This window comes from Geotrypetes seraphini, chromosome 3 (assembly GCF_902459505.1).
Source record: "Geotrypetes seraphini chromosome 3, aGeoSer1.1, whole genome shotgun sequence".
Lineage (NCBI taxonomy): Eukaryota > Metazoa > Chordata > Amphibia > Gymnophiona > Dermophiidae > Geotrypetes > Geotrypetes seraphini.
This window is the reverse complement of record NC_047086.1, coordinates 248699612-248725812: the sequence shown is the minus strand read 5'-3', so window position 1 is coordinate 248725812 and position 26201 is coordinate 248699612. Positions and strand designations below refer to the sequence as shown.

General features: G+C 42.6%; 1 protein-coding gene across 3 annotated transcripts in view; it reads right to left on the bottom strand.

The window, feature by feature from the left end:
- Positions 1–1213: 1213 nt before the first annotated feature.
- SHPRH (SNF2 histone linker PHD RING helicase) overlaps positions 1214–26201 on the bottom strand; it is a 299247-nt gene continuing 274259 nt past the window's right edge. For all 3 annotated transcript variants that reach the window (XM_033937312.1, XM_033937311.1, XM_033937310.1), the window contains 3 exons: positions 22418–22596; positions 11259–11339; positions 1214–4587 (listed from right to left, as the gene is read on the bottom strand). In XM_033937312.1, coding sequence (XP_033793203.1) covers positions 4491–4587; positions 11259–11339; positions 22418–22596 — 357 coding nt within the window. In that variant the 3' untranslated portion in view covers positions 1214–4490. The remainder of the gene's footprint in view (positions 4588–11258; positions 11340–22417; positions 22597–26201) is intronic.

Genomic DNA, 26201 nt, shown 5'->3' with positions numbered 1-26201 from the left:
GGAATCCCTAATCAGCTGAGCCGGAATGAACCTCCTTCAAAGCCATTGGGAGGGGCCTTAGGCACCTGAGCCAATCAAGGCATTAGGCCCCTCCCAGTGCATCCCAGGATATACCGGACAGGACAGCCATTTTCAAGAGGTGGGCCTTCAGGCAGGAGGGAGTGGGCATCTCTCCTGCTGATCTTTTTCCAGATCAGGTACCGAGAGGATCGGGAGGCCACCAGGGTTTTGTTATGGTGTTTGGGGGGGGCTTGATGGGGGTGTTTGATGTCGGGAGGTAAGGGTTTTTAGAGGCTGGTGTTAGGGGGTGTAGCAAGTGTCAACAGGAGGGGGGGACAGGGGTCTTTTAAAATTTTTTTTAAAATAAAACCAAAAAAGTCCTTACTGGCAGAGCTGTAAAGGACTTTTTCCACCCTGTTTTAGATATCTTTGTAAGGAACATCTGGCACCTAACAAAATATCATCAGTGACTGTGTACTCAATATGTTGAACGAGAAACAGACTGACATAAAATGCCAACACAACGTTTGGTAGAAAAGAAGGAACTGGATGCAGCACCTTCTTTTCCTTAGATATGAACAAATGGCTCTAGATAAATCTGTAGCTCTGAAATTCTTCCTGCTGAACAAACAGCTACCAAGCAAATGGTCTTCAATGTCAGATCCTTCAGTGCTTCCTGATATATTCAAAAAGTACTTATACTAACACTGACAGCACCAGGTTCAGATTCCAGGGAGGCATTATTAGCTAGTGAGAAGGCTTCAATAACTTTACTCCTCTCAGAAATTCCACAACATCCTTTTGCGATGCCAAAGATCGACTGTGCACCAAGCCCTACAGCAAGAGATTGCTGCTATTTGAACTTTTAGGAAAGCTGCCAGACTCTAACATATGCCACAGAAATGGATGACTTCCTTAAAAACATACCTATGACCTGTTCTGTATAACTTCTATCAAACAGCCTTGGTCTCTCAAGAGACAAGCTGTAAGATTGAATTAAGACATTAGGCATCCCGCTTGATCCCTGCACTAGCAGACCCTCCGCCAATGGCAGATTTAGGGAATCTCTCACTCATAGCCACATACTCTATACCAGGGATCTCAAAGTCCCTCCTTAAGGGCCGCAATCCAGTCGGGTTTTCAGGATTTCCCCAATGAATATGCATTGAAAGCAATGCATACACATAGATCTCATGCATATTCATTGGGGAAATCCTGAAAACACGACTGGACTGCGGCCCTCAAGGAGGGACTTTGAGACCCCTGCTCTATACCAATTTGGTTTTTATAAAGATTGCAATATAGAAACAGTGTTCTTTAGATTAACTACTTTCAAGCAGACATTCTTGATCAAGATAGGACTGTAATTTTATTATTGTTGGAGTTCTCTGCAGTTTTTGATTTGGTAGAGCATGATCTTTTAATTTCAAGGTTATCATCTATCAGTCTCAGGAACAATATCACATTGGATCTACTTAACAGATGTACTCTGTCCTATGGGAAAGCGCCCTTTCAAAGACTAATAGTTTAACACGTGGAGTCCCATCTACGTTCTTTTTTGGCTCTTACCTTCTTTAACATTTGTATGCCCCCCTGCTTTGAATCAATCATTAGTATTAACTGCATTTGTGTATGCAGATGACATCCAAATTTTATCTATCCTTGATCCCAGTGTTGTAAATGACAATCGCTTTGCTCAGTTTAAAGTTTGATAAAACTGCACTTTGGTTAGCAGAAAACAAAAGGCATGATTTTCAATATAAATTCATTGATTTTTTTTTTTTTCCATAACCTACAATTTTAATAGCAGATTCCTCAGTTGCCTAGGTTCCCTCCATGAAGATTCTAGAATTTTCTAGATGAAAATTTAACTTTTAAACAATATTTCCTATACTGCCAAAAAGAGCTATTACTTCACAAGATTCAATCAGTCAAAAACACCTATTCACGCGTATAAGACCTAATTCTACAAATGGTGCAAAAAAAAAAAAAAAATCCAAGCTTAGCACTGTCTATAAACTGTCTCTCCAGTTAGGTGCAGTTTCTAGAACATGTATTAATGCCTAATTCTCACAACTAAAATTTAGGTGTGTCCATTTACACCAACTAAAACCTGGTGCCTGTGCCTAACTTAAGCATCCCATCGGGTGTATTCTTTAACAGCACATGTAACTTATAGGAACACCCATGGCCCGCCCATATCCCTCCCTGTCCACGCCCCTTTTTGAAATCCACGTGGCAGAATTTACAAGCACAACTTTAGAGAATACACTTAGCAAGCTGTGCATGTAAGTTGTAATTAGTGCCCATTAGTGCTGATAATAGCTTAAGTGGCAATTATTGACACTGATTAGTTAGCAACTAATTAAGTTGTTCATGCAAATCAGCAATGCACACATCTATCCATATTTTTTGCCATATATGGTATCCAGGAGGTTAACGGGTATAAGAGTTAAGAATGATAGTTCTATTCACAGTTGTTAGCAACTATGGGCTCCTTTTATCAAGCCGTGCTAGCGGGGTTAACGCGCGCAACTTTTCGTCACGCGTTAACCTCCACGCTGGCCAAAAACTACCACCTGCTCAAGAGGAGGCGGTAGCGGCTAGCGCATCCCGTGGTTTAGCACGCATTAAACCGCTAGCGTGGCTTGATAAAAGGAGCTCTATATTTCTTTTCTAAAAGGTATTTGGATAGTCGCGATCAGAGCTTTACAACTGATACAAAGGTGTTAAAAAAAAAAACCAGGACTACGTAACAGTGTGAGAGAGTCTATAGGACACTCTTCCTGCTGGATACTCCTTCACAGTGCCAAAGCCATCTTAAGTTCCATAGTCCCTCCCAAAGGGAAGTGACAGAGGAGGGGTGGAGTCAGGAACTGGGAAATATAAAAGCTCAGGGCACAGCTAGGCTAGAGAGGCCCAGAGGGAAGGAGCAAGGATAAGTCTGCACCATTTATTTATGATTGGAATTGTCACTGCCTCTGCTGTAGCCAGGAAGGCCAAGTCTGACTTGGAGCCATACAGTCTGATACTGTGACCTAGCAGACTAAGCCTAAGTAGGGTCAAGGTGACTTACAGTACAATTTAAAGAGATATAATATTGTACAGTACAGAGATGCTATAGAAGATGCATTACATTACAGTTTGAGAAGTGGTACAATATAAAGTACTGTTTAAAGAGATCTTGGTAGTAGGATTAATGCCATGAACACCAAGGGCAGAGGAGTATCTCAAATGCAGCAAATTGCAGGATCTTGTGCAGCATGGTTTTATAACATGGAGATTATGTCAAATTGGCTCTTTTTCTTTGATTAGGTAGCCAGAAAATTTGATTACAGACGTGAAGTGCATATATCTGTTAGCTGATATCTTAGGATTTTAATGAAGTTTTAGCAGAGGAAGCTCATGCACGTACTGCATTAGTCTAATCATGGGCCCCAGTAAGGAAGACTGGGGCTTATGATTAGACTCAACCATGAATAGGTTGAGTGATAGATATCAGAGGGTACTGGTAAATGATGATCACAAGATGTCTCCAAAAGGGTTAATTTTACATTTGCTTTTTTTCCCCGGTACGTGTGTTTTTTTTAAATTTTACATGGACAAAATTAATTTTACAACTCACTGCAAACCATAAGCAGCAAGTGGTGTCCTTCATGGATCAGTTCAGGGGTCAGTTCTGTTCAGTATCTTCATGAATGGTATTGCAAAGAAGTTACTAGGGAAATTTTTTTGAAGATAGCTAAAATATACACCTATATGGACACCATTGAGAGACAGAATGAGGGGCGACTTAGCAACTCAATTTCAATACAAAAAATGCAGTGTCATGCATTTCCAGTTTAAAATACAAGGGATGACTACACAAAGTGAGGAAAAAATAAGTTATGATCACATCAGATGATCTCAGAATAATATGACAAAACAGTGCCAGAGGAATGCCAGAATGCACAAATTCAAATACTTCAAAAGGTACATAATATTGTAAAAGAACAAACCTTTTCGGTGGAAGGAAATGAAGTTTAAAAGAGAATAGACTTGTTTATAATGTTAAATATTTGTTCATGAATGACAGATAAATGGAACTACTTTGCAAATGGAGGGAAAACAAAATAATTCAAAAAGGAATAGAATTCTACAACAATGTGCTGTTTTGTATATTAATAATACAGAGTATTCATAAAAGTTATTCTTGATTTTAAATCAAGTAAGCTAACATAATTAGAAACTCAATTTTTTTAAATGCATTCTCTACCTACTCCCCTCCTCCTGCAGAAACAGATATACTGTAATTCTGTTTTAGGGAATATTTTGTATGACCTGGCAGGACTGTGCAGAACTCAGATGTTTATTTGCGATGGCAGAACAGAAATCATGAAAAGGTCTTATTTTAGCCATCTGAACGGAGACTGGTTGCAACATCTGGAAATCTATAACTGTCACCTCTGTTTTGAAACATCAATGGGAAAAATGCATGGTTTTGTGTTTTTTCATTCAAGCTCTTCTGTTTCTTCAGTAAAAAGATCTGCCAGATCAGCTACTGTCAAGACCGAGGCTTCAGGCTGTTTCATTGATGAGCTAGTGTGGCTGTACAAAAACAGAAAGGAACATCATCAGACAGAAAGAATATAACACAGGACACTATAAGAAATAACTCGTAATATAGTCTTGAAATACAGCTTCTTAAAATGGTTATAGTATTGCACAAAAATGATATATACTCCTGATTCTATGCATGGGTTCAATTCATCTTGATTTGGGACTTAAATCACAGTTCAAAGAGGTTTTATGTACCGCAGAGCTTCCTGAATTGTGGGGTGGGGCCCTAAATGGAGTCATAAAACCTATTATTACGATATCCCTGTAAATGTATTGTTAAATATAGATCCAATACATATGTATTCTTTGACCCTTCTCAATTAACAGGGTTCCTCTCTACGAAACGCTTGGAAGGGGTAAATGGAACAGCAGCAACATCGCAAAGTAGTTAGACTCCTACTACCGCAGTCAGATGCTTTGCCTTTCTTGTTAATATGTTTTAAGTTAACACTCACTTGAATTCATGGATCCATTATTATGGGATTAACATTATTGATTAAGAATTGTATTGCCTAATTGATATCTAGTTTTGTTTAAACTATTTTATTTTATCTGTCTTATTTTCAATATTCTGTACAAGAGGTTTCTTGGAAAAAATTTAACAGTAATAAATAAATAAAGAAACCCCCCCCCCCCCAAAACCTACATTTGGAGTCATGACCTAAGAGAGCCCTTCATAGGTGTATCATTATTCTGCACCTCTGGGGGGGGGATGAGGAGGGGGATATCATACAGTTTTACTTCACTGCAATCATGGGGTCACATCCATAAAAATACTGGGAAGCACTGATGTACTGTATTCTTGAAATATCAAAAAGCATATTTTATTATTTTATTTGACAATCTTATATCCCCCCTAGAACCTAAGCGGGTTACAATAATATATACATAAAACCAAATAAAATCAATAACAGAAAAAACTTAATTGAAGCTAATTGAAGCAATTTAGATTAGATGTCATTAGGTGGCCTCAATCAGGGCACTGTTTATAGAATCTGGTTCACAGGGCTTACAGAAAGTGAAGACATACTGCCTGACACATTTATGACTAAATTAGTGTCGTTGCCATGTTAGTCCACTTTAAAAGTAGAACAAACAAAAAAAAAGCAAAATATGGGGATAATAGTTCAATAAAAAGATATCACCATATTTTGTTTTGCAAACTAATAGACATATGGGATCACACAGGAAAAAAAGAATAAAACCCACCTAGTATTTCTGAAGTCATACTTTTCACTACATCCTAGAAAATAATATTCATATTGCATTGCTATAAGCAATATTTAAGCATTGTTTTACTTCTAATTAAGGGATCTTCTCACTAAAGTGCAGTACATTTTGCCCTTAACAAGGGGGTGCTGAAAAGTTCTTAGCCCAGCCAAGAAGGGAATGATGTAGAACCATGAAACGTACAAGTTATTCCACATATTTATCCCTAAGTTCAACACACTTGGCACATCGTGTCTGAAGTTTCTGTAACCCTTCCAAAAATACTCTGATGTTTGGTCATTGAAATAATGTTCCGCTATTGCAATCACCTCCAAATCACTCAGAAATTGTCCTTTCAAACTCTTTTTAAGGTATGGAAACAGAAAATAGCCAGATGGAACAAGATCTGGTGAATAGGGTGGATGGTCTATGAACTGAAACCACAATATCTAATTTGGGTGAAGCAAAACAATCAAAAATTGTTCAAAACCTGCTTCAAACTAAGCAATGAGCAGGAGGATTCCTAGTGGTCACAAAGAATTCATTACACAGGCTAATACAGCCCCAGGAGAACAAGAAAAAAGTGGAGTAAAAAAGTCAGTGCATTAAAGTGCATGAAAAACTCAGTGCATGAAACCTCCCTTATATAATGTTAGAAGGCGGTTCAGTATACCATACAGTATCACAATAAATTTTTTTTAAAAAATCATGACACAATATATAGGAAACAACTCCATACATGGCAAATGTGCAATACTGTGGCTGTAGCTGCATTAAAGATTCTGACTTATCTGGCTCTCTGCCGGGGCTTTCACCAACACAATCTTTATCACACCCTCAGGCAGTGGCTATAGTTCACAAACACCCGATAGGGAAATCCCCCGTTTCGTGATTTGCAGCATCAAGGGTATTTCAAAAGCAGTGTCCAAAATCGATATAGCAACATGTTTTAGTTCTCGCCAGTGGCTTCTCAATGTTAGCCCAGCTTGGGCATAAGTGAAGGAGATTCAGTCTGCTAGCCAAGTGAACAAAGTGCATTTACTGATAGCTGCCCCCATCAAGCTGGATGGAACATCGCTGCCCGCATTTAATTCCCTCCTCTGCTGCTGCCGCAACTCCAAAGGGCCAGGCGGGAAGGCCTTATGGGCCGGCGACATGCAATCACTGCATGCGCCTGGCCCTTTGTAGAGCTGCAGCAGCAGGGGGGGGGGAATTTAAATGGAACTGGCAGGTGGGCAGCGGCAGCGGATGGTCAATCCGCATACCCCCAACAGGCAGTCCGCATACCTGCAGGATGAGAAACCCTGCCCTAGACTACATAAGCCACCTCTGTGCAGCTCTACTAGGCTTTCCTTTGCCAGGTGCTGATGTTCTGGAGGCAAGTATGTACTTTTTTATTCCGATTTGTATGGCTGTGGTTGTGGTGGAGGGTGTCAGTGATCACTGAGGGAGAAGTGTGTGGTGCAGGGGTTGAAGCTACAGCCTCAGCACCCTGAGGTTGTGGGTTCAAACCCCATGCTGCTCCTTGTGACCCTGGGCAAGTCACTTAATCCTCCACAGCCCCAGGTACATTAGATAGATTGTGAGCCCACCGGGACAGATAGGGAAAATGCTTGAGTATCTGATTGTAAAACCACTTAAATAACCTGGATAGGCAGTATATAAAATCCTAATAAAACTTGATTTGAAAAAACTTGAGTGTGTGAGGGTTTTACTTTGTCCCTGCAGTGGTTATCTGGTCACTTTTGATACCTTCTGGGCACTTATACCTGTTTTTAAATCGCATAAGTCACAATATATAAGTTCCATCTAGGAAATCTTGTTGAACTTTTAGTTATACTTACAGTACGACCAAGTCTAGGTCAGCCCACGTCCCGCCCAAATCCTGCCCTCACTACTCCTCCTAAAACGGTCCTTTTAGCTCTGGGCGTTCAGCAGCAGTAAAAAGGCCTAAGCTGCTTTTAGATACGTCCAAAACCTATTTCGATTATCAACACTTGGAGGACCTGTCCTTTTGATTGTCCAAGTGCCGATTTAGGAAGCGCTACAAGGACTTCAGGGACCAGACGGACTCCATCTGACCAGTAGGGGTAAGAACGTCTTCGGACACCGACTAGCCCGCCTGCTTCACAGGGCTTTAAACTAGGTAATTCGGGGGAGGGTACCCATTCACATATTAGTGCAGAAAGGAATTATCCTGATGAGGTGAGTCGAAACTCCGCTTCCATGTCCAAGGTAAGTACCCACATTGCAAACAGTTCTTTGGGAGTCACACCGACTCGGGTAGGATACGCCTCACAGGGACTTAGCAAACACAAGATATGGAGGGCCATGTATGTCAATGCACACAGTTTAGGTAACAAAATTCTAGAATTGGAGGCTGAAATAAGGAATGCCAACCTAGATGTGGTGGCAATATCTGAAACTTGGTTCACGGACTCACATGGGTGGGATATGGCTATACCGAGCTACAATCTACTTCGTCAGGACAGAGAGGGCAGGTTAGGAGGGGGGGTAGCTCTATACATTAAAGAGGACATCAAAACCACCAGGATCACAGATGTCAAGTACACCGGGGAGTCCCTCTGGGTAAACCTGGTAAGAGGCAGAGAAAAATGCCTGTATCTAGGTGTGGTATACAGACCCCCAAGACAACTGGAAGACATGGATGCAGAATTAATTGAAGACATAGAGAATATCACTCTTCGAGGAGAAGCTGTACTGCTAGGGTACTTCAATATGCCTGATGCAGACTGGAACTCATTTTCAGCGACAACCAGCGGTAGCAGGAGGCTCTTAACCTCCATAAAGGGAGCATGTCTCAAACAAATGGTAACGGAGCCTACTAGGGCCCAGGCGATCCTCGACCTGGTACTCACCAACGGGGAAAGGGTCTCAGAGGTCTCAGTAGGAGATACGCTAGCCTCCAGCGACCACAACATAGTATGGTTCAACCTTAGGAAAGGCTTCCCTAGATCAAACACGAAAACAAAGGTACTCAATTTCTGGGGCACAGAGTTCGCACGCATGGGAGATTTCATCCAACAGACGCTGCAGGACCAAGCGGAGACCGATGATGTAGAAGCTAAGTGGTTAACACTGAAATCAACCATACATGAAGCAACTAGCCGCTTCATAAAATCAGTAAATAAACGACAAAGAAACAATAAACCCCAATGGTTCACCGCGGAGATCTCGCACCTCATTAAGGAGAAGAAAAAAGCGTTTCTCTCCTACAAGCGCACGGAGAAAAGAGAGGCAAAAGTAGAATATAGGACCAGGTCTACAGCGGTCAAAATGGCAGTTAGGGAGGCAAAACTTCAAGTGGAAGAAATTCTGGCAAAAAACATTAAAAAGTGGGACAAATCCTTCTTCAGGTATATTAGTGACAGAAAAAGGAACACAGGCGGGATAGTACGCCTTAGAAGACCGGACAGAAGTTACGTGGAAGCAGATTCCGATAAAGCCGAACTACTGAATGAATACTTCTGCTCAGTCTTCACCTGTGAGACACCAGGACACGGTCCGCAGTTGAAGGCAACACAAAGCACAGAAGACCCGTTTCAGAATTTTGAGTTCACACCAGGTGAAGTTTACAGTGAACTGGCAAGACTCAAGGTGAACAAAGCCATGGGACCAGACAATTTGCACCCAAGAGTGCTCAGAGAATTGAGCGATGTCCTGGCGAAACCGTTGGCTGAGCTATTCAATCTCTCCCTAAGTAAGGGGAAAGTTCCCCTGGACTGGAAATTAGCTAATGTCGTTCCTCTGCATAAAAAGGGTTGCAGGGCAGAGGCTGCGAATTATAGACCGGTGAGTCTCACATCAATAGTTTCAAGTTTCAAGTTTCAAGTTTATTCAGATTTGATTAATCGCTTTATCGTAATTCAAAGCGATGTACATAATAAAATTACAATTTAATAAAGTAATACATTAAAGAATATTGACAAAACTAATGACACATTTAACAATACTGGAAACGCTTAGGAAAGAGTGTGCAAACTCATGGAAACACTAATTAAAAGCAAATTGGACACGATCTTGAATGAAGGGAATCTTTGGGATCCCAGTCAGCATGGATTCACCAAGGGTAGGTCCTGCCAATCCAATCTCATCAGCTTCTTTGACTGGGTAACAAGAAAGTTGGACTTGGGAGAGCCTTTGGACGTCGTGTACCTGGACTTCAGTAAAGCTTTTGACAGTGTCCCACACCGCAGGCTGCTAAGCAAGATGGAATCGATGGGGTTAGGAGAGACACTAACTGCATGGGTCAATGATTGACTGAGTGGCAGACTTCAGAGGGTGGTGGTTAATGGTACCCTCTCTAAAACATCGGAGGTGACCAGTGGAGTGCTGCAGGGCTCGGTCCTGGGTCCACTCCTTTTCAACATATTCATAGGGGATCTGACTCAAGGGCTTCAAGGTAAAATAACACTATTCGCCGATGACGCTAAACTATGTAATATAGTAAGTGAATGCAGTTTACAGAATTATATGGCGCAGGACCTGCTTACATTGGAAAGTTGGTCCTCAACCTGGCAGCTAGGCTTCAATGCTAAGAAATGTAAGGTCATGCACCTTGGAAGCGGAAATCCATGCAGGATGTACTTCTTGAATGGAGAAACTTTAACTAGGACTTCAGCAGAACAAGATTTAGGAGTAATCATCAGTGCAGACATGAAAACTGCCAATCAAGTGGAGAAGGCTTCATCTAAGGCAAGGCAGATATTGGGTTGTATCAATAGAAGTTTCGTCAGCCGAAAGCCTGAAGTCATAATGCCGTTGTACAGGGCCATGGTGAGACCTCATCTGGAGTACTGTGTGCAATTCTGGAGGCCACATTACAGTAAAGATGTGCGCAGAATTGAATCGGTTCAACGGACGGCCACCAGGATGATCTCGGGGCTCAAGGGTCTCTCGTACGAAGAGAGACTGAACAAATTGCAGCTCTACACTCTTGAGGAACGTAGGGAGAGGGGAGACATGATCGAAACATTTAAGTACCTCACGGGACGTGTCGAAGTGGAAGATGATATTTTCTTTCTCAAGGGACCCTCGGCCACAAGAGGGCACCCGCTCAAACTCAGGGGCGGAAAATTTCATGGCGACACCAGAAAGTATTTCTTCACAGAGAGAGTGGTTGATCATTGGAACAAGCTTCCAGTGCAGGTGATCGAGGCAGACAGCGTGCCAGACTTTAAGAATAAATGGGATACCCATGTGGGATCCCTACGAGGGTCAAGATAAGGAAATTGGGTCATTAGGGCATAGACAGGGGGTGGGTAAGCAGAGTGAGCAGACATGATGGGCTGTAGCCCTTTTCTGCCGTCATCTTCTATGTTTCTATGATTTTGAAAGTATTTCCATTTCGATTATGAGCACCTTAACCTACAGTAAATCTGACAGAATGAAATACTCAAACCAATTGCAGTTGACTAAAGGATTTTTACCTTTTCTCTGCAGTTTTCAGCATTGCTTGCATTCTCTCTTCAATGGTTGCTTTAATTAAAAACCTGTGAACAATTGTGGGCCTAAAGGCAACAAAACAAAAAGGTAAATTAAGTATTGAGACTAAGCCACTTTAAGACTTTTCACAGACAAATAATAGAAAGAAAAGTAAGGCAATATTGCTTACCTGCAACAGAAATTGATTAAATAGAAAATTGATAAAGTATACAAGTGGGTGATGTCATCTGAGTAAACTAGGACAGACTGCTCCCCAGAACTCGGAACCTTAGTGTAAAGTTGTGAGCATGCAAGGTCTTCCCTGCAAACAGTGATCTCCTGCTCTTCAGTTAGTTACAAAGCTCAAAACGGCGAGAACTTTTGGGAAGATGGGTGGAATTGTGTGCCTCATCAATTCTGCAACCTAATATACTAGATTGTTGGTTCAACATTGCCTTGATAATGAATGTGACTATTGGGCAAACAGAATGGATCTCGCAGGTCTTTCATTGCTGTCATTTACTATGTTACAATGTAATGAAGACACCTATTACATATCAACGTTTTGTTGTCAACAACCAGAGTTTAGTCATGCACACAAGTGGGTGACCTTAAGCTTAGGACGGCTGTTTCATATTGCTTTACTCATTTGAACAATCTGTTTCCCAGCAGATCCAACACAGTTAACTCCTGTACTATGCCTTACATTCCACTAAGGACCAAATCTAAAATAGCTCCCCCTCTTGTTGGTTCCTGGACCAGTTGCTCCAAGAAGCAGTCATTTATGACGTCTAAGAATTTTACCTCCCTAGCACTCCCCGATGTAGCATTTAATCAGTCAATGTTGGGGTAACTGAAAGAACCTTTTCTTTCCAGGTGGCCAAACTAAATTCATGGCTCGCCCAAATTGTGCTTGATGCCTCTTATCTTGATTTTAGAAAGCAGATTAAAACTCAATTATTTAACAGGCTGAGTTCTTAATATATTTTATTATTATAATCTTTTATTTTTTTAAGATTGTTGTACCCTCTTTATATGGCATGTATGTATTTTCTTATATTATATGCATATAACTTGTTGATTGCAATGATTTAAGAACATAAGAACATAAGCAGTGCCTCCGCCGGGTCAGACCACAGATCCATCCTGCCCAGCAGTCCGCTCCCGCGGCGGCCCAAACAGGTCAAGACCTGTCTGAATCCCCAGAGGGGGTCCCCTTGCCACCCTGGTTTCCCATTTAAGTCCTCGCTTCCCATCGAAGTCCTAACCCTCCAGTCTTGCACATGCACGACCTGATTGGGTTTCTATACTTATTACCTGGTTAGCTTTCTATACCTGTGATACATCCCAGCACCTCTCTCAGTATCCCACGATCCCTTTATCCCTCAGGAATCCGTCCAATCCCTGTTTGAATCCTTGTATCGTACTCTGCCTGATCACTTCCTCCGGTAGCGCATTCCAAGTGTCCACGACCCTTTGGGTGAAAAAAAACTTCCTTGCATTTGTTTTGAACCTATCTCCCTTCAGTTTCTCCGAATGCCCCCTCGTACCTGTTGTCCTCTTCAGTCTGAAGAATCTGACCCTATCCACCCTCTCCATGCCCCTCATGATCTTGAAGGTCTCTATCATATCTCCCCTGAGCCTCCTTTTTTCCAGAGAGAAGAGCCCCAGCCTATCCAACCTCTCGGCGTATGGGCAGTGTTCCAGCCCTCTTACCAGTTTGGTTGCTCTCCTTTGGACTCTCTCAAGTACCGCCATGTCCTTCTTGAGGTACGGCGACCAATATTGAACGCAGTATTCCAGATGTGGACGCACCATCGCTCGATACAATGGCATGATGACTTCCCGCGTCCTGGTTGTTATGCCTCTCTTTATGATGCCCAGCATCCTGTTGGCTTTTTTCGAGGCTGCTGCGCACTGTGCAGATGGCTTCATTGATGCATCCACCAGCACACCCAGGTCCCTCTCAAGACCGCTGTCTCCCAACAATGCCCCCCCCAATTTGTAGTTGAACAACGGATTCTTTTTCCCTATATGCATGACCTTACATTTTTCCACGTTAAAGCGCATTTGCCATTTGTTTGCCCAGTCTTCCAGCTTGTCCAGGTCCCTTTGCAGGTCTTCACACTCCTCCCTGGACCTAACTCTGCCGCACAGTTTGGTATCGTCTGCAAATTTTATAACCTCACACTTTGCCTCCTTTTCTAGGTCATTGATGAATATGTTGAAGAGTAACGGCCCCAGCACTGATCCCTGTGGCACACCGCTCGTGACTCCCCGCCAGTCAGAATATTGGCCCTTTACTCCGACCCTCTGCAGTCTACCCGACAACCAGTGTTTGATCCATCTGTGCACATCCCCTCCCACCCCGTGGTTCCACAGCTTCCTAAGCAGCCTTTCATGTGGCACCTTGTCGAAAGCCTTTTGAAAATCGAGGTAAATGATGTCTATGGGTTCCCCATTGTCCACCCGACTGCTTATTCCCTCAAAGAAGTACAGAAGGTTTGTTAGGCATGACCTTCCCTTACAGAATCCGTGCTGGCTTGTTCTCAGTAGGCCATTTCTCTCGATGTGCTCGCAAATGCCATCCTTGATCATAGCTTCCACCATTTTCCCTATTATTGAAGTCAGGCTCACCGGCCTGTAGTTCCCGGGGTCACCCCTCGATCCCTTTTTGAAGATGGGTGTGACATTTGCCAATTTCCAGTCCTCTGGTACCTCTCCAGTTTTCAAGGATAGGTTGCAAACATGTTGGATTGTGCCCGCTATTTCTTGTCTTAGTTCCTTCAGAACCCTTGGGTGGATCCCGTCCAGGCCCGGTGATTTGCCGCATTTTAACCTGTCTATCTGTTTGAGGACATCCTCCTTACTTACCTCTATGTGCTCCAATTTTTCAGCCTGTTCCCCACTCATGAGCTCCTCTGAGTCCGGTATAATAGATGTGTCTTCTCTCGTGAAAACCGATGAGAAGAACGTGTTCAACCTCTCAGCTACCTCTTTATCCTCCTTAATCGCTCCCTTCCTATCCCCATCGTCCAACGGCCCCACCTCCTCTCTCGCTGGTCGCTTCCCCTTAACGTAACTGAAGAATGCCTTGAAGTTTTTCGCCTCCCTGGCCAGCCCCTCTTCGTATTTCCCTTTTGCTTTTCTAACCTCTCGGTGGCATTCCTTTTGGCATTTCCTGTGTGTCTGGTGATTTTCCTCCGTTGGATCCTTTTTCCATCTCCGGAAGGATACTTTTTTGTCATTTATTGCCCTCTTTACTTCTGTTGACATCCAAACCGGGTCCTTTGACCGCTTGTTCTTGCATCCTTTCCTGAAACTGGGGACGAACATTCTTTGTGCTTCCTGCAGGGTGTCCCTGAATAGGGTCCTGGCGCTTCCTACAGTCTCCATCCTAAAGATGTTTCTGAGCTTCCTCCCCACCATTTTCCTCATAGCAACATAGTTCCCTTTACTGAAGTTGAGCGCAGTTGTTGCGGTCCTCCTTACTATGGGTGTCCCCCTTTCTAATGTGAATCTGATCGTGTTGTGGTCACTGTTGCCTAGTGGTCCTCCCACTTCTACCTCTCTTGCAGGCCCCCCTAATCCGTTTAGGATGAGGTCAAGAGTAGCACCCCCTCGCGTCGGTTCCCTGACTAGTTGCTCCATGAAGCAGTCCCTCACAGCTTCTACAAATCCTGTTTCCCTAGTGCAGTTGGAGTGACCCGTACTCCAGTCTATCCCTGGGTAGTTGAAGTCCCCCATCACTGTTACACTTCCAGTCCCGCATTCCTGTCTCAGTTCAGATTCCAAGTCGTGTCCAACTCCTTCTGGCGTACCAGGTGGGCGATAGTACAGCCCCAGTTTTATGCCTGCACCCTTGTTTCCCGGCAATTTGATCCATAGTGATTCCAGCCCCTCTGCCTTCGTTGCCATATCCATCCCGACCGAGTAGATAGAGTCCTTTACATATATTGCTATGCCTCCCCCCTTTTTGTGGGTCCTGTCCCTCCTGTAGAGCTTGTACCCCGGCAGCGCCACATCCCATTGATTCTCCTCTGTCCACCATGTTTCTGTAATTCCAATTGTTTGTATTTCAATTAATTGCTGTGAACTGCCTAGAACTTTTTGGGTATGGCGGTATATAAAAATAAAATTATTTATTTATTTATAAGTTTTCAAATTATTTAACAAGCCTATCATCTTGTACAGAAAAGTGCAATCAAGAAAACATAACATTAATTATTTTCAAACTTGAAAATAAACCAGCGCTACATGAAAAAATAATATATTCTTCAACTTAATCCCACATTAGTCCTCAAAATTGGATCCAAGATTTAAGGATTAGGAGTGAATACAATGCAATAACAGTCAAACCAAATCACATTATCTGTTGCTGAAAGAGAGCTTAAATTATTATTTAGACACAGATATTTCTCCTTTTTCAAGGCGCTTCGTAGAAAGGAAAGCCGTCAAATGAGCCGGTTCAAAGAAAATATATTTAAATGTACTATATCTGATTACACATTTACAAGGGTATCTAAGAAAAAAGAAACCCCCTATCTGGATCACACCTAGTTTCAATAATAAAAATTCCCTCCTTCTCTTTTGAGTTTCTCTCGAAACATCAGGAAAAATTTGAATATGGAAGCCAAGGAAATCTCTAGATCTATTTTTAAAGAAAAGTTTAAGGATCCAATCTCTGTCTGGAGCCAAAGCCACAGTCAATAAGAGAGTGGCTGGACTAGCCACCTCTCTATCAGATTGTTCCAATAAAGCTTTAAAGAACTTTCCTGTGGTTTTCCATCCTCGTCTTTCTTTTGAGAGTCCTGATTCTTTTTAGGCAAATAATACACTCTTGACAGTGGTGGTAAGGAGTTCTCAGGAATTTTTAGGATTTCCAGAAAGTAACGTTTTATTATATCTCTTGGAGAGATTGATAAAACCTTTGGAAAATTAATCAAACGCAAATTGTTAATCCGACTGTTATTTTCAAGTGCTTCCAATTTTCTCCTCATAATTAGGTTATCTTTTACAATTGAGTCTTGATTACTTTTAACCATTTTTAAGTCCTTCTTTTCTTCCTGAATTTCAGTCTTTATTACTACAATGTCTTGTTTCAAGGTTTTAATTTCTTCTTTCTGGATTTTTAATTCCTTTTCTAAGTTCTTTATTTGAGGATTGAGGGAATTTCCCAAAGTGAAAACTAGATCCCAAAGCGAATCTAGAGTAATCTCTGGGGGTTTAACAGGAGCAAAAGAAGATATTTGTGCAATACTGGTTTTCTCAATTGAATGGTTTACCTCCCCTGTGCCTTGTTCCCCCTTAGACACAGTTGTCCCAGTCGCTGGTCCTTCCAAAAGGAAAAAATCCTTTTGTGCTGTTCCCTATAGTGAGCCCTCCAGTTCGCTGGCCTCTCGAGAGGAGAACACTGCCTCTTCAGACATACTTTCCTCTCGCGGAGAGCTGGCTCCCAGTGGCAACAACTGAAGGGGAGGCGTCCTAACGTCGGGGCTCAGCGTGACATCTAGCCCGGGGATATCCGCCGAAGCACTCCTCTCTGCCGGCGCTCCCAACATGCGAATCCCCGAACGATCCTGCTCACTTTGGAGGCACCTGAAGATGTCATCAGCTGTAAGAGCCACAGGTCCCGAGCGCTGAGAGGCACCACCAATGCTCTTGCCTCTTCTTTTCGGCATTTTCAAAGCGGTAAGAGAGACACTCTCCGGCGTCCTACCGGCAATCAGATAGCGGCAGCCATCTTGGATCGAAAATTATTATTATCATTATTATTAAATCATTCTCCAGCTTTCCTAATCTCTGAAAACATTTCTTCATCTATCTGCTCATTTTGTCCCGGGGGATGGTAGTATAACCCTACCTTTATATTCCTTCCCTTCACAAATGGAATTTCTATCCATATGGATTCCACACTGCTATCTATGTCATGCAGAATGTTTATTTTATTTGATTCAATTCCCTCTTTAACATATATTTAAACCCACCCTCCAATTTGATCTACTCTACCCTTGCGATATAATTTGTATCCAGGTAATAGTGTCCCATTGATTGTCCTCCTTCGAGCAGGTCTCTGAGATGCCTATTATATCTACCTCATCATTCAATGCTGTATACTCTAAGGCCCTCATCTATCAAACTGCAATAGTAGTTTTTAGTGCGGGGAGCCACGCTGAATGGCCCGCAAAACTCCCGACGCTCATAGGAACTCAATGAGCGTCGGGAGCAGCGCGGGCCATTCAGTGCGGCTCCCCGTGCTAAAAACTGCTATCAGTTTGATAGAAGAGGGCTTAACTCTCCTATTTTATTTTTTAAGTTTCTAGCATTTGTATACAGACACTTCAAATTTGTGTTTTTCTTGTAACTACAGGCTGCTGAGAAGACACAGAAAATTTGAGTCTTTTACTCTGCCTTCCTCTTAAACCTTCCTAGCTTTCTTTCACCATTATTGAACCCTCTCTGCTGGGACTCCCTAAATATCCTGTTTCAATAGCATCCTTCAAGGATATCTCACACCGAACCATTCGCTCATGGGCAACTGTTGGCTTTCCCCCACATCTCAGTTTAAAAACTGCTCTATCTCCTTTTTAAACATTAGCGCCAGCAGCCTGGTTCTATCCCGGTTAAGGTGGAGTCCATCCTTTTGGAACAAGCTCCCCCCTTTCTCAGAAGGTTGCCCAGTTCCTAATAAATCTAAATCCTTCATCCCTGCACCATTGTCTCAACCACGCAGTGAGACTTCGGAGCTCTGCCTGCCTCTTGGGTCCAGAGCATGGAATTGGGAGCATTTCTGAAAACGTTACCCTGGAGGATCTGGATTTCAGCTTTCTAGCTAAGAGCCTAAATTTGGCTTACAGAACCTCCCTCCCACATTTTCCTATATCATTGGTACCTATGTGTACCAAGACAACTGGCTTCTCCCCAGCACTATCTAAAATCCTAACTATGTGATGTGTGAGGTCCGTCACCTTTGCATCAGGCAGGCAAGTGATCAGGCGATCCTTGCACCCACCAGCCACCCAGTTATCTCCATGCTTAATGATCGAATCACCATCTACAATAGCTGTCCTAGCTCTTCCCTCCTGGGAAGAAGCCCCTGGACACACATTCTTGGTGCGAGAGGATACTGCATCCCCTGGTATATAAAGAGTTCTCCTGTTGTCCTAATTAGAATACTTGACAATAAATTAAGACTATAAGTAAAGAAATGAATTAGGGATAGGCAGGAGGGAATGGAGATTAAGCCAGACCCTGCTCCACCTGCCAGAAACTATCTCTAGTAGAAGGTTCAAGCATACAAAACTGTAGAACTTCAGTGCCAAAACTACAATTGCTCTGCTTCTCTTGACCATGCAGTCATACGTTGGACATCTCTGGACATTATTTGAGATGAGAGCATGGTTTGACCCCAGGCATTGCAGAAACCAGTTATGGTTATCTATACTCGATATGATCTTGATGAACTGGGTGCACTTCTTAAACCCACTGAGAGATTTTCTTTCTGGGACATCTTGGGCCTGATTCCATAAATAGCATCTACCATTAGGTGCCTAGATCGACATGCCTAGCCAATATAAATGCTTAACTAAATTTTTCTGTTGGTTCAATTGGTGCTGTTAATTAAAAACCAATTAAAAAAAAATTATTTGCAGGTAGGCACCTTATTATGTGCCTACAACTTCGACGAAGGCGTTTACTCTGAGGTGCCTACCCAGAGAGTAAACAAGACCAGGGGTAGAGTTTAGGAGTGGATTGAATTAAGCACCAGTACATTAGGTTAGGAAACTCTGGCCCAATATATCAGTGTCTAACATTATGACTGCTAATGACACCTCACTTGATTTAGGTGTCACTAGATGCAATTCTATAAACGTCACCTAACCTTGAATAATATCTGATAGGTTCCATTTCCCTTGGCACCTACCAAATTAGGCGCCGCTTATGGAATCAGGTCCCTTGTTCAGAAAACTAGCTACTGTGATATCAAGTGACTCAGTTTTGCAAGTACTTTAAGTGGGAGCTGAAAATCCTCAGCAAGGCCTAAACCAATGATAGAAAAAAAACATAAGGAAACAAAAATGATGAAAAAACCTAAGGCATTAACAGGAAAAAGTACTGCAGGAAAGCAAATGGAAATGAGAAAAGAAATTATAAAAAGTACAAAATTTGTATAGAAAATGTCATCTTGAGGCAAGTCTGACTGGCTTGGAGGAAAGACAGACTGAGATGATTTCACACAACAGCAGCAAATAGGAAGTGGCATTCATATATTTTCAAGCAACTCAAAAGCTTTGAGTGTATTCTAAGCTGCACTGGCGATATCACTCTGTGCTCCACTGGTGATGTCACTCTGATGTGAGAACTTGTTACCCTGCTTGTCCTTGGAAAATATGAGATACCAAAGTGAAGATTTGAACTGGAACTGAGTAGGCTCAAGTTAAGCCTAAGGTTCTCCTTCTAAAGGTAAACATGTCTGTCTCTCTTTTTTTTAGGTGTAGAAGGCTTAATTTCTCTACTGAAGTGGAGATAGGTGATAAATTAGTGGGCTGGAGAATGTAGAAGATGAAGGATCCCTTCGTTGACGGAGCTGAGATAATCAGGATGACACTGGGGCAACATTCAAGGCTTAACTAAGTAATAAGCTCCATCCACTACACTACAATTATCAGAGTAATGGAACTGAAGTGTAGTGGATGGAGCTTATGGGGATGCTGTACTTTAGTGCCTCCTAAGGAGGAGAAATTTTTTATTTTAATTTTTTTAAGACTCCCAAAAGGCACTGTAGGTTAAAGTAGCTTGCTGGGACCACAGACTTGCAGAAAAGTGTAAAAGAAATGTGCTGATTTGGCAAGGAGGCACCACTGTATTATAGGAATCAGGTAACTTAAAATGAAATGCAAATTTGTGATCTACCACCTTCCTTTAGGTGTGAACAAGTGCAATTTATGTCTTCTTATTGCTGGTTTTTTTTTTTTTTTTTTAAAACAGGATGTACGCGTATGCATATCTGGAAAACAAAGTTACTTAACTGTAGCAGGTTTTCTCTGATGACATCAGGATGCATATTCTCTCTCTTGGGTAATATCATTTGATGACCCTGCGTTGGTATGCTCCCCAACAAATATTCCAGAAAGTTTTAGAAGCAACTCACTGCCCATGCACATATTTTCCTGCTTGTTGCTGTTGCACAGAACCACTATGAATAGCTGATAGAATTCAACTCTAAGGGGAGGTGGGTGGGTAAGAATATTTATCTTGCTGCCCTCAGAGAACACCTGCCACAGGTAAGTTTTCTTCAAGAACAAGTAGGATGCAAATAGTCTTTCTTTTGGGAATCCCTAGTTATCAGGCTGTCTTAATTAAAAACAGGGGTAACAGGCCTGCAACAGGTAAGGCCTAGGAATATTCTAACAAACATATAACTATTATTATTTTTTTAGGCAGCCAGGAACAGAAATGAAAAAGGGCCTGGTGGTAGTGTTGGATTCTATACTCCAGATTCTGAAGGACTGTCTGACCAAACCAACTATCCCACTGGTCATTTTCCAAACCACAGTGATGTGAACTGTTGGACTGGAGTCCACTTGGCGGCTCTGCAAATTTCCTCTATGGAGGCTGATCTCAAGTAGTCTACCAAAGCAGTTGTTCTGATTAAAGAGTCATCCCAATCTGGGCATAAGTAAAACAAATGCAATTTGCAGCTCATATTCTGTTTGGGTCAAAAGAAACAGATGGGTGGACTGTCTATGGGTTTTAGTCCACTCCAAATAGAAGGCCACAAGACTCTCTTACAGTCCAGAGTATGCAATGCACTTTCACCTTGATGTGGTTTGGTAAAAATGGTTGGCAGAACAATTGACTGATTAAGATGGAAGGACGTGTGCACAAAACCACTCTGTTATAAAACTTCATGTAAGGTAGATCAGTTGCTAGAGCCTGGAGCTCATGGACCCTTGTGGACTGAAGTAACCACTACCAAAAATAAAGTCTTCCAGGTCAGATACTTCAGGTGACAGGTATCGAGCAGTTCAAAAAGAGATGAATTAAAAACATCTTTGAAACCTCATGATCTCATAGGAGGCTTGATGAGAGGCTTCAATAAAAGCAAGCCCCACCTGAAGTGAACAACTAAAAGCTGAAGAGCCATGAGTTTGTCTTCTACATCATGATGTAAGCATCGGCTGGACTCAGGCAAAATCTTCCTGAATTGGTCTTAAGACCTGACTCTGACAATTATAGAAGTAAAATCTTACTGCACGTTAGTAAACAGGACCCATAGTTAATTACCTGCTAAAATGTTGCCTTATTGTTTTCATTGTTGGTCACTGAATAAAGCTAATTGCCTGACAATTTTGCCACCAAATAGTTTTGTTGTAAGTGGAGAGAGGAGGATACTTTATCTGTTTGTGTTTTCACATTATAAATACTAACAGAAAGTAATGCCAGATGGTGCCTTATTTTTATTTATTTGGTTGGTTTTATATCCCATCCTTCACAAAGAGCTCAGAGTAATAGTCAAGGCATTACAATTCGCTTTCACTTAAGATTATTATTTTACATGTGATATCACTACTGTCATATCAAATTAAGGTAAATTTAGTCATTAGGATAACAAAACAAGTGACATGATGGACACAGCAATTGTGGAGTCAAGAACAGTTTATTAATCTCAGCATCTGATGGCACAAATGCTGGGAATAATAAACTGATCTCGACTCCACAACTGCTGTGCCCATTGCTTTACTTGTTTTGTTACCCCGTGGCTGCCACCATGGGTTTTTTATTCTTCTATATTTCCTCATCTCAAATTTAGGTCATTATATATTATGGCTGCTAATTACTAAACTGCATTGAGATTTTGCAGTTATCAAGTGGTAAATGCCAAAATAAATGCATGGTAACTGCTAGGGAGCGTTTTTGGCATTTTTAAGATATCTACCATGCATTTAATGCAAATGCAGCTTAGTAAATAAGTCCCTACACAAATTGGAGTAAACAATTCTAAATGAATTTTAAATATTATGGTTTATCTTCTTTTTAATCCTGTTCTGATGATTTGTTCCTAATCTAGAAACTACGTAGCGTGAAGCTGGGATGGCAGTCATCTGTGAACAATGTGCAGTGGTTTCTGACAGATACATAAACAATGATTATCCAATCTTACTTTGTCTGTCCAATACGGTGTACTCTGCCAATGGCCTGAAGTTCATGTGCTGGGTTCAATATGGGCTCAGTCAACAGAACATGAGTCGCCTCGATTATATTCAGTCCATTGGAACCCGTGTGCAGGGGCAGCAGCAAAATATTGATATCAGGATCATACTTAAATGCACAGAGATTCTCCTGAAAGATTAAAAAATGAACTTCATAAATTCTGATAGGATCATGTAAAAGATGATTTACCTGTTATGCATTCACTGCACACTGCAGTTAAGCATATTTTAAATATGCTCAATTTATAGTAATACACACAAAATAGCACAGTTACTTACCGTAACAGGTGTTATCCAGGGACAGCAGGCAGATATTCTCACGGATGGGTGACATTACCACGGAGCCCTTGGTATGGACCACTTTAAGAACTCAGAAAGTTCTTGATGCCCGCACCGCGCATGCGCGAGTGCCATCCCGCCTGACGGAGGCGTGCGGTCCCTCAGTTAAGTTAAGCCAGCTAAGAAGCCAATCCGGGGAGGTGGGAGGGTTGTGAGAATATCTGCCTGCTGTCCCTGGATAACACCTGTTATGGTAAGTAACTGTGCTTTATCCCAGGACAAGCAGGCAGCATATTCTCAAGGATGGGTGACCTCAAAGCTAACAGAATGGGATGGTGGGAAAGTTGGCCATTAAGAAAATACATTTTGTAGTACAGATTGGTCGAAGTGCCCATCCCGTCTGGAAAAAGACTCCAGACAGTAGTGAGAAGTGAATGTATGAACTGAGGACCAGGTGGCAGCTTTGCAGATTTCCTCAATTGGAGTAGATCTGAGGAAAGCAACAGAAGCTGCCATAGCTCGAACTTTATGGTCTGTGACATGGCTCTCCAGTGCCAGTCCAGTCTGAGCATAACAGAACGAAACGCAGGTGGCAAGCCAGTTGGAAATCATTCTTTTGGAAACAGGATGTCCCAACTTATTCGGATCACAAGAGAGAAAAAATTGGGGAGAGGTTCTATGTGGCTTTGTGCGATCCAGGTAATAAGCCAAAGCTCGTTTAGAGTCTAAAGTATGCAAGGCTCGTTCCCCAGGAAGAGAATGAGGCTTTGGGAAAAACACTGGAACAACAATAGACTGATTGAGGTGAAAGTCAGCAGAAACTTTGGATGAGTAAGGAGAACCACCTTATCATGATAAAAAAAACTGTAAAAGGTGGATCCGTTACCAGTGCATGCAACTCACTGACCCTCCTGGCAGAGGTGAGAGCAATCAAAAAGACTACTTTCCAGGTAAGAAACTTAAGATGAGCCGTGGCTATTGGTTCAAACGGAGGCTTCATCAAACTGGAAAGAACCATGGAGGCTTGAGAAGTGGTTTAACATTGAAAAGCCCTTTCATGAATCTGGATACGAGAGGATGAGCAGTAAGAGGTTTGCCCTGCACTGATTCCTGAAAAGCAGTAATAGCACTGAGATGAACTCTAATGGATGTAGATTTAAGACCAGCATCCGATAGAGAAAGGAGATAATCCAGTACTAATTCTACTGCCAATGAAGTAGGATCATGATGATGAAGTAAACACCAGGATGAAAACTGAGTCCACTTCTGTTGATAACATTGCTGTGTGGCCAGTTTCCTAGAAGCAGCAATGATGTGACGAATATGCTGAGAAAGGAGCATCTGAGTAGAGCTCAGCCCGAGAGAAACCAAGCTGTCAGGTGCAGAGACTGAAGGTTGGGATGTAGAAGGGATTGCTGATTCTGAGTAAGTAGAGTAGGAAACACTGGAAGTAGTATGGGTTCCCTGGAACTGAGTTGAAGGAGGAGGGAAAACCAATGTTGTCTGGGCCACCGAGGAGCAATGAGAAGCATGGTGGCTGCTTCTCTCTTGAGTTTGAACAGAGTTCACAATATGAGAGGAAGAGGAGGGAAGGCATATAGAAACCGACCCGTCCAATCCAGTAGGAAGGCATCCGCCGCCAGACGAAGAGGGGAGTAAAGTCTGGAGCAAAACTGGGGCAACTGATGATTGTGAGGCACTGCAAACAAGTCCACCTGCGGAGTGCCCCATTGAGCAAAGACTGACTGGAGAGTGACAGCATCAAGAGTCCATTCATGAGGCTGAAGGTTGTCTGCTAGAGAATTCTTCTCACCTTGAATGTAGACAGCTTTCAGGAACAGATTGCGAGCTGTCGCTCAGGACCAAATCTTTTGAGCCTCCTGACACAACAGGAGAGAGCCCGTGCCTCCCTGTTTGTTGATGTAATACATTGCTACTTGATTGTCCATGCAAAGGAGGAGGACTTGAGGACAGAGGAGATTTTGAAACGCCTTGAGGGCGTAAAACATCGCTCTGAGTTCCAGAAAATTGATATGAAATTTCTTCTCGTAGGCAGTCCAGAAACCCTGAGTCTGCAGATCATCCATATGCGCCCCCCAAGCATAAGGGGACGCGTCTGTGGTGATGATCTTGTGATGAGGTGGCAAGTGAAAAAGAAGACCTCTGGAAAGATTGGAGGAGGTCATCCACCAACGAAGAGACTGCAGAAGCGATGGTGTAATGGATGTGCTTTGAGAGATGATCCCTGGCTTGAGACCTCTGGGACACCAGAGTCCATTGAGGAGTGCGCAGATGAAGTCTTGCCAGGGATGTGACTTGAACCATTGAAGCTATATGTCCCAAAAGGTCCATCATATGTCTGGCAGAGATGGTATAACGAGGAAGGACGTACTGACAAAGATGAATGAGATTCTGAAGTCGATCTGGTGGAAGAAATGCCCTCATCTGAATGGTGTCCAGAATTGCCCCAATGAATTGGAGATGCTGTGTCGGAATGAGATGAGATTTGGGAAAGTTGACTTCGAATTCCAGAAGCTGAAGAAAGGAGATGGTTTGAGATGTTGCATGAGCTACTCTCTGAGCAGAGAGCTCCTTGATCAACCAGTCATCCAGATAAGGAAAGACCTGGAGACCATGTAACCGTAGACAGGCGGCTACTACAATCAGGCATTTCGTGAAAACTCGGGGAGAAGATGCCAACCCGAAGGGAAGAACCTTGTACTGGTAATGATGATGATGAATTTGAAACCGAAGGTACTTCCGAGAGGCCGGATGCATGGGTATATGCATGTAGGCTTCTTTGAGGACTAGGGAGCATAGCCAATCATTGAGATTGAGATGAGGATACAGGAGAGCTAGGGACAACATCCTGAACTTTTCTCTGACCAAGAAGTTGTTGAGAGCTCTGAGATCCAAGATGGGTCTGAGTCCTCCCATCTTCTTGGGAACCAAGAAGTAACGGGAATAAAACCCTTTCCCCTGCTGATTGAGAGGAACTTCTTCGATGGTATTTAGTTGAAGAAGAGATTGAACTTCCTAAAGAAGAATGGAGGATTATGCAGGGTCCAAAGCAGACTCTTTTGGAGGACAGTCTGGAGGAAGAGTCTGGAAATGAAGAGTGTAACCCTTACGAATGACAGTGAGGACCAAATGATTCGAAGTGATGAGTTCCCAATGACTGATGAACCATTGAAGACGACCCCCCTATGGATTGAGGCAATTGATGAGAAATGTTGAGATTGGCTATGCTCCGAAGAAACAGGTCAAAAGGGCTGCTGATATTTAGGTTGTGCAGCCGGTTGCTTCTGCTGTTGCTGACGAGGTTGCTGTTGCTGAGTCTGATGTGGCCTCCGAGGTTGAGACTGAGGTTGAGACTGAGGTTGAGGCTGAGACTGAGGCAGCAAACCTACGTTGGTAAGTAGATTGCAGCCTGTAAGATCGAACAGGTGGAGGCTG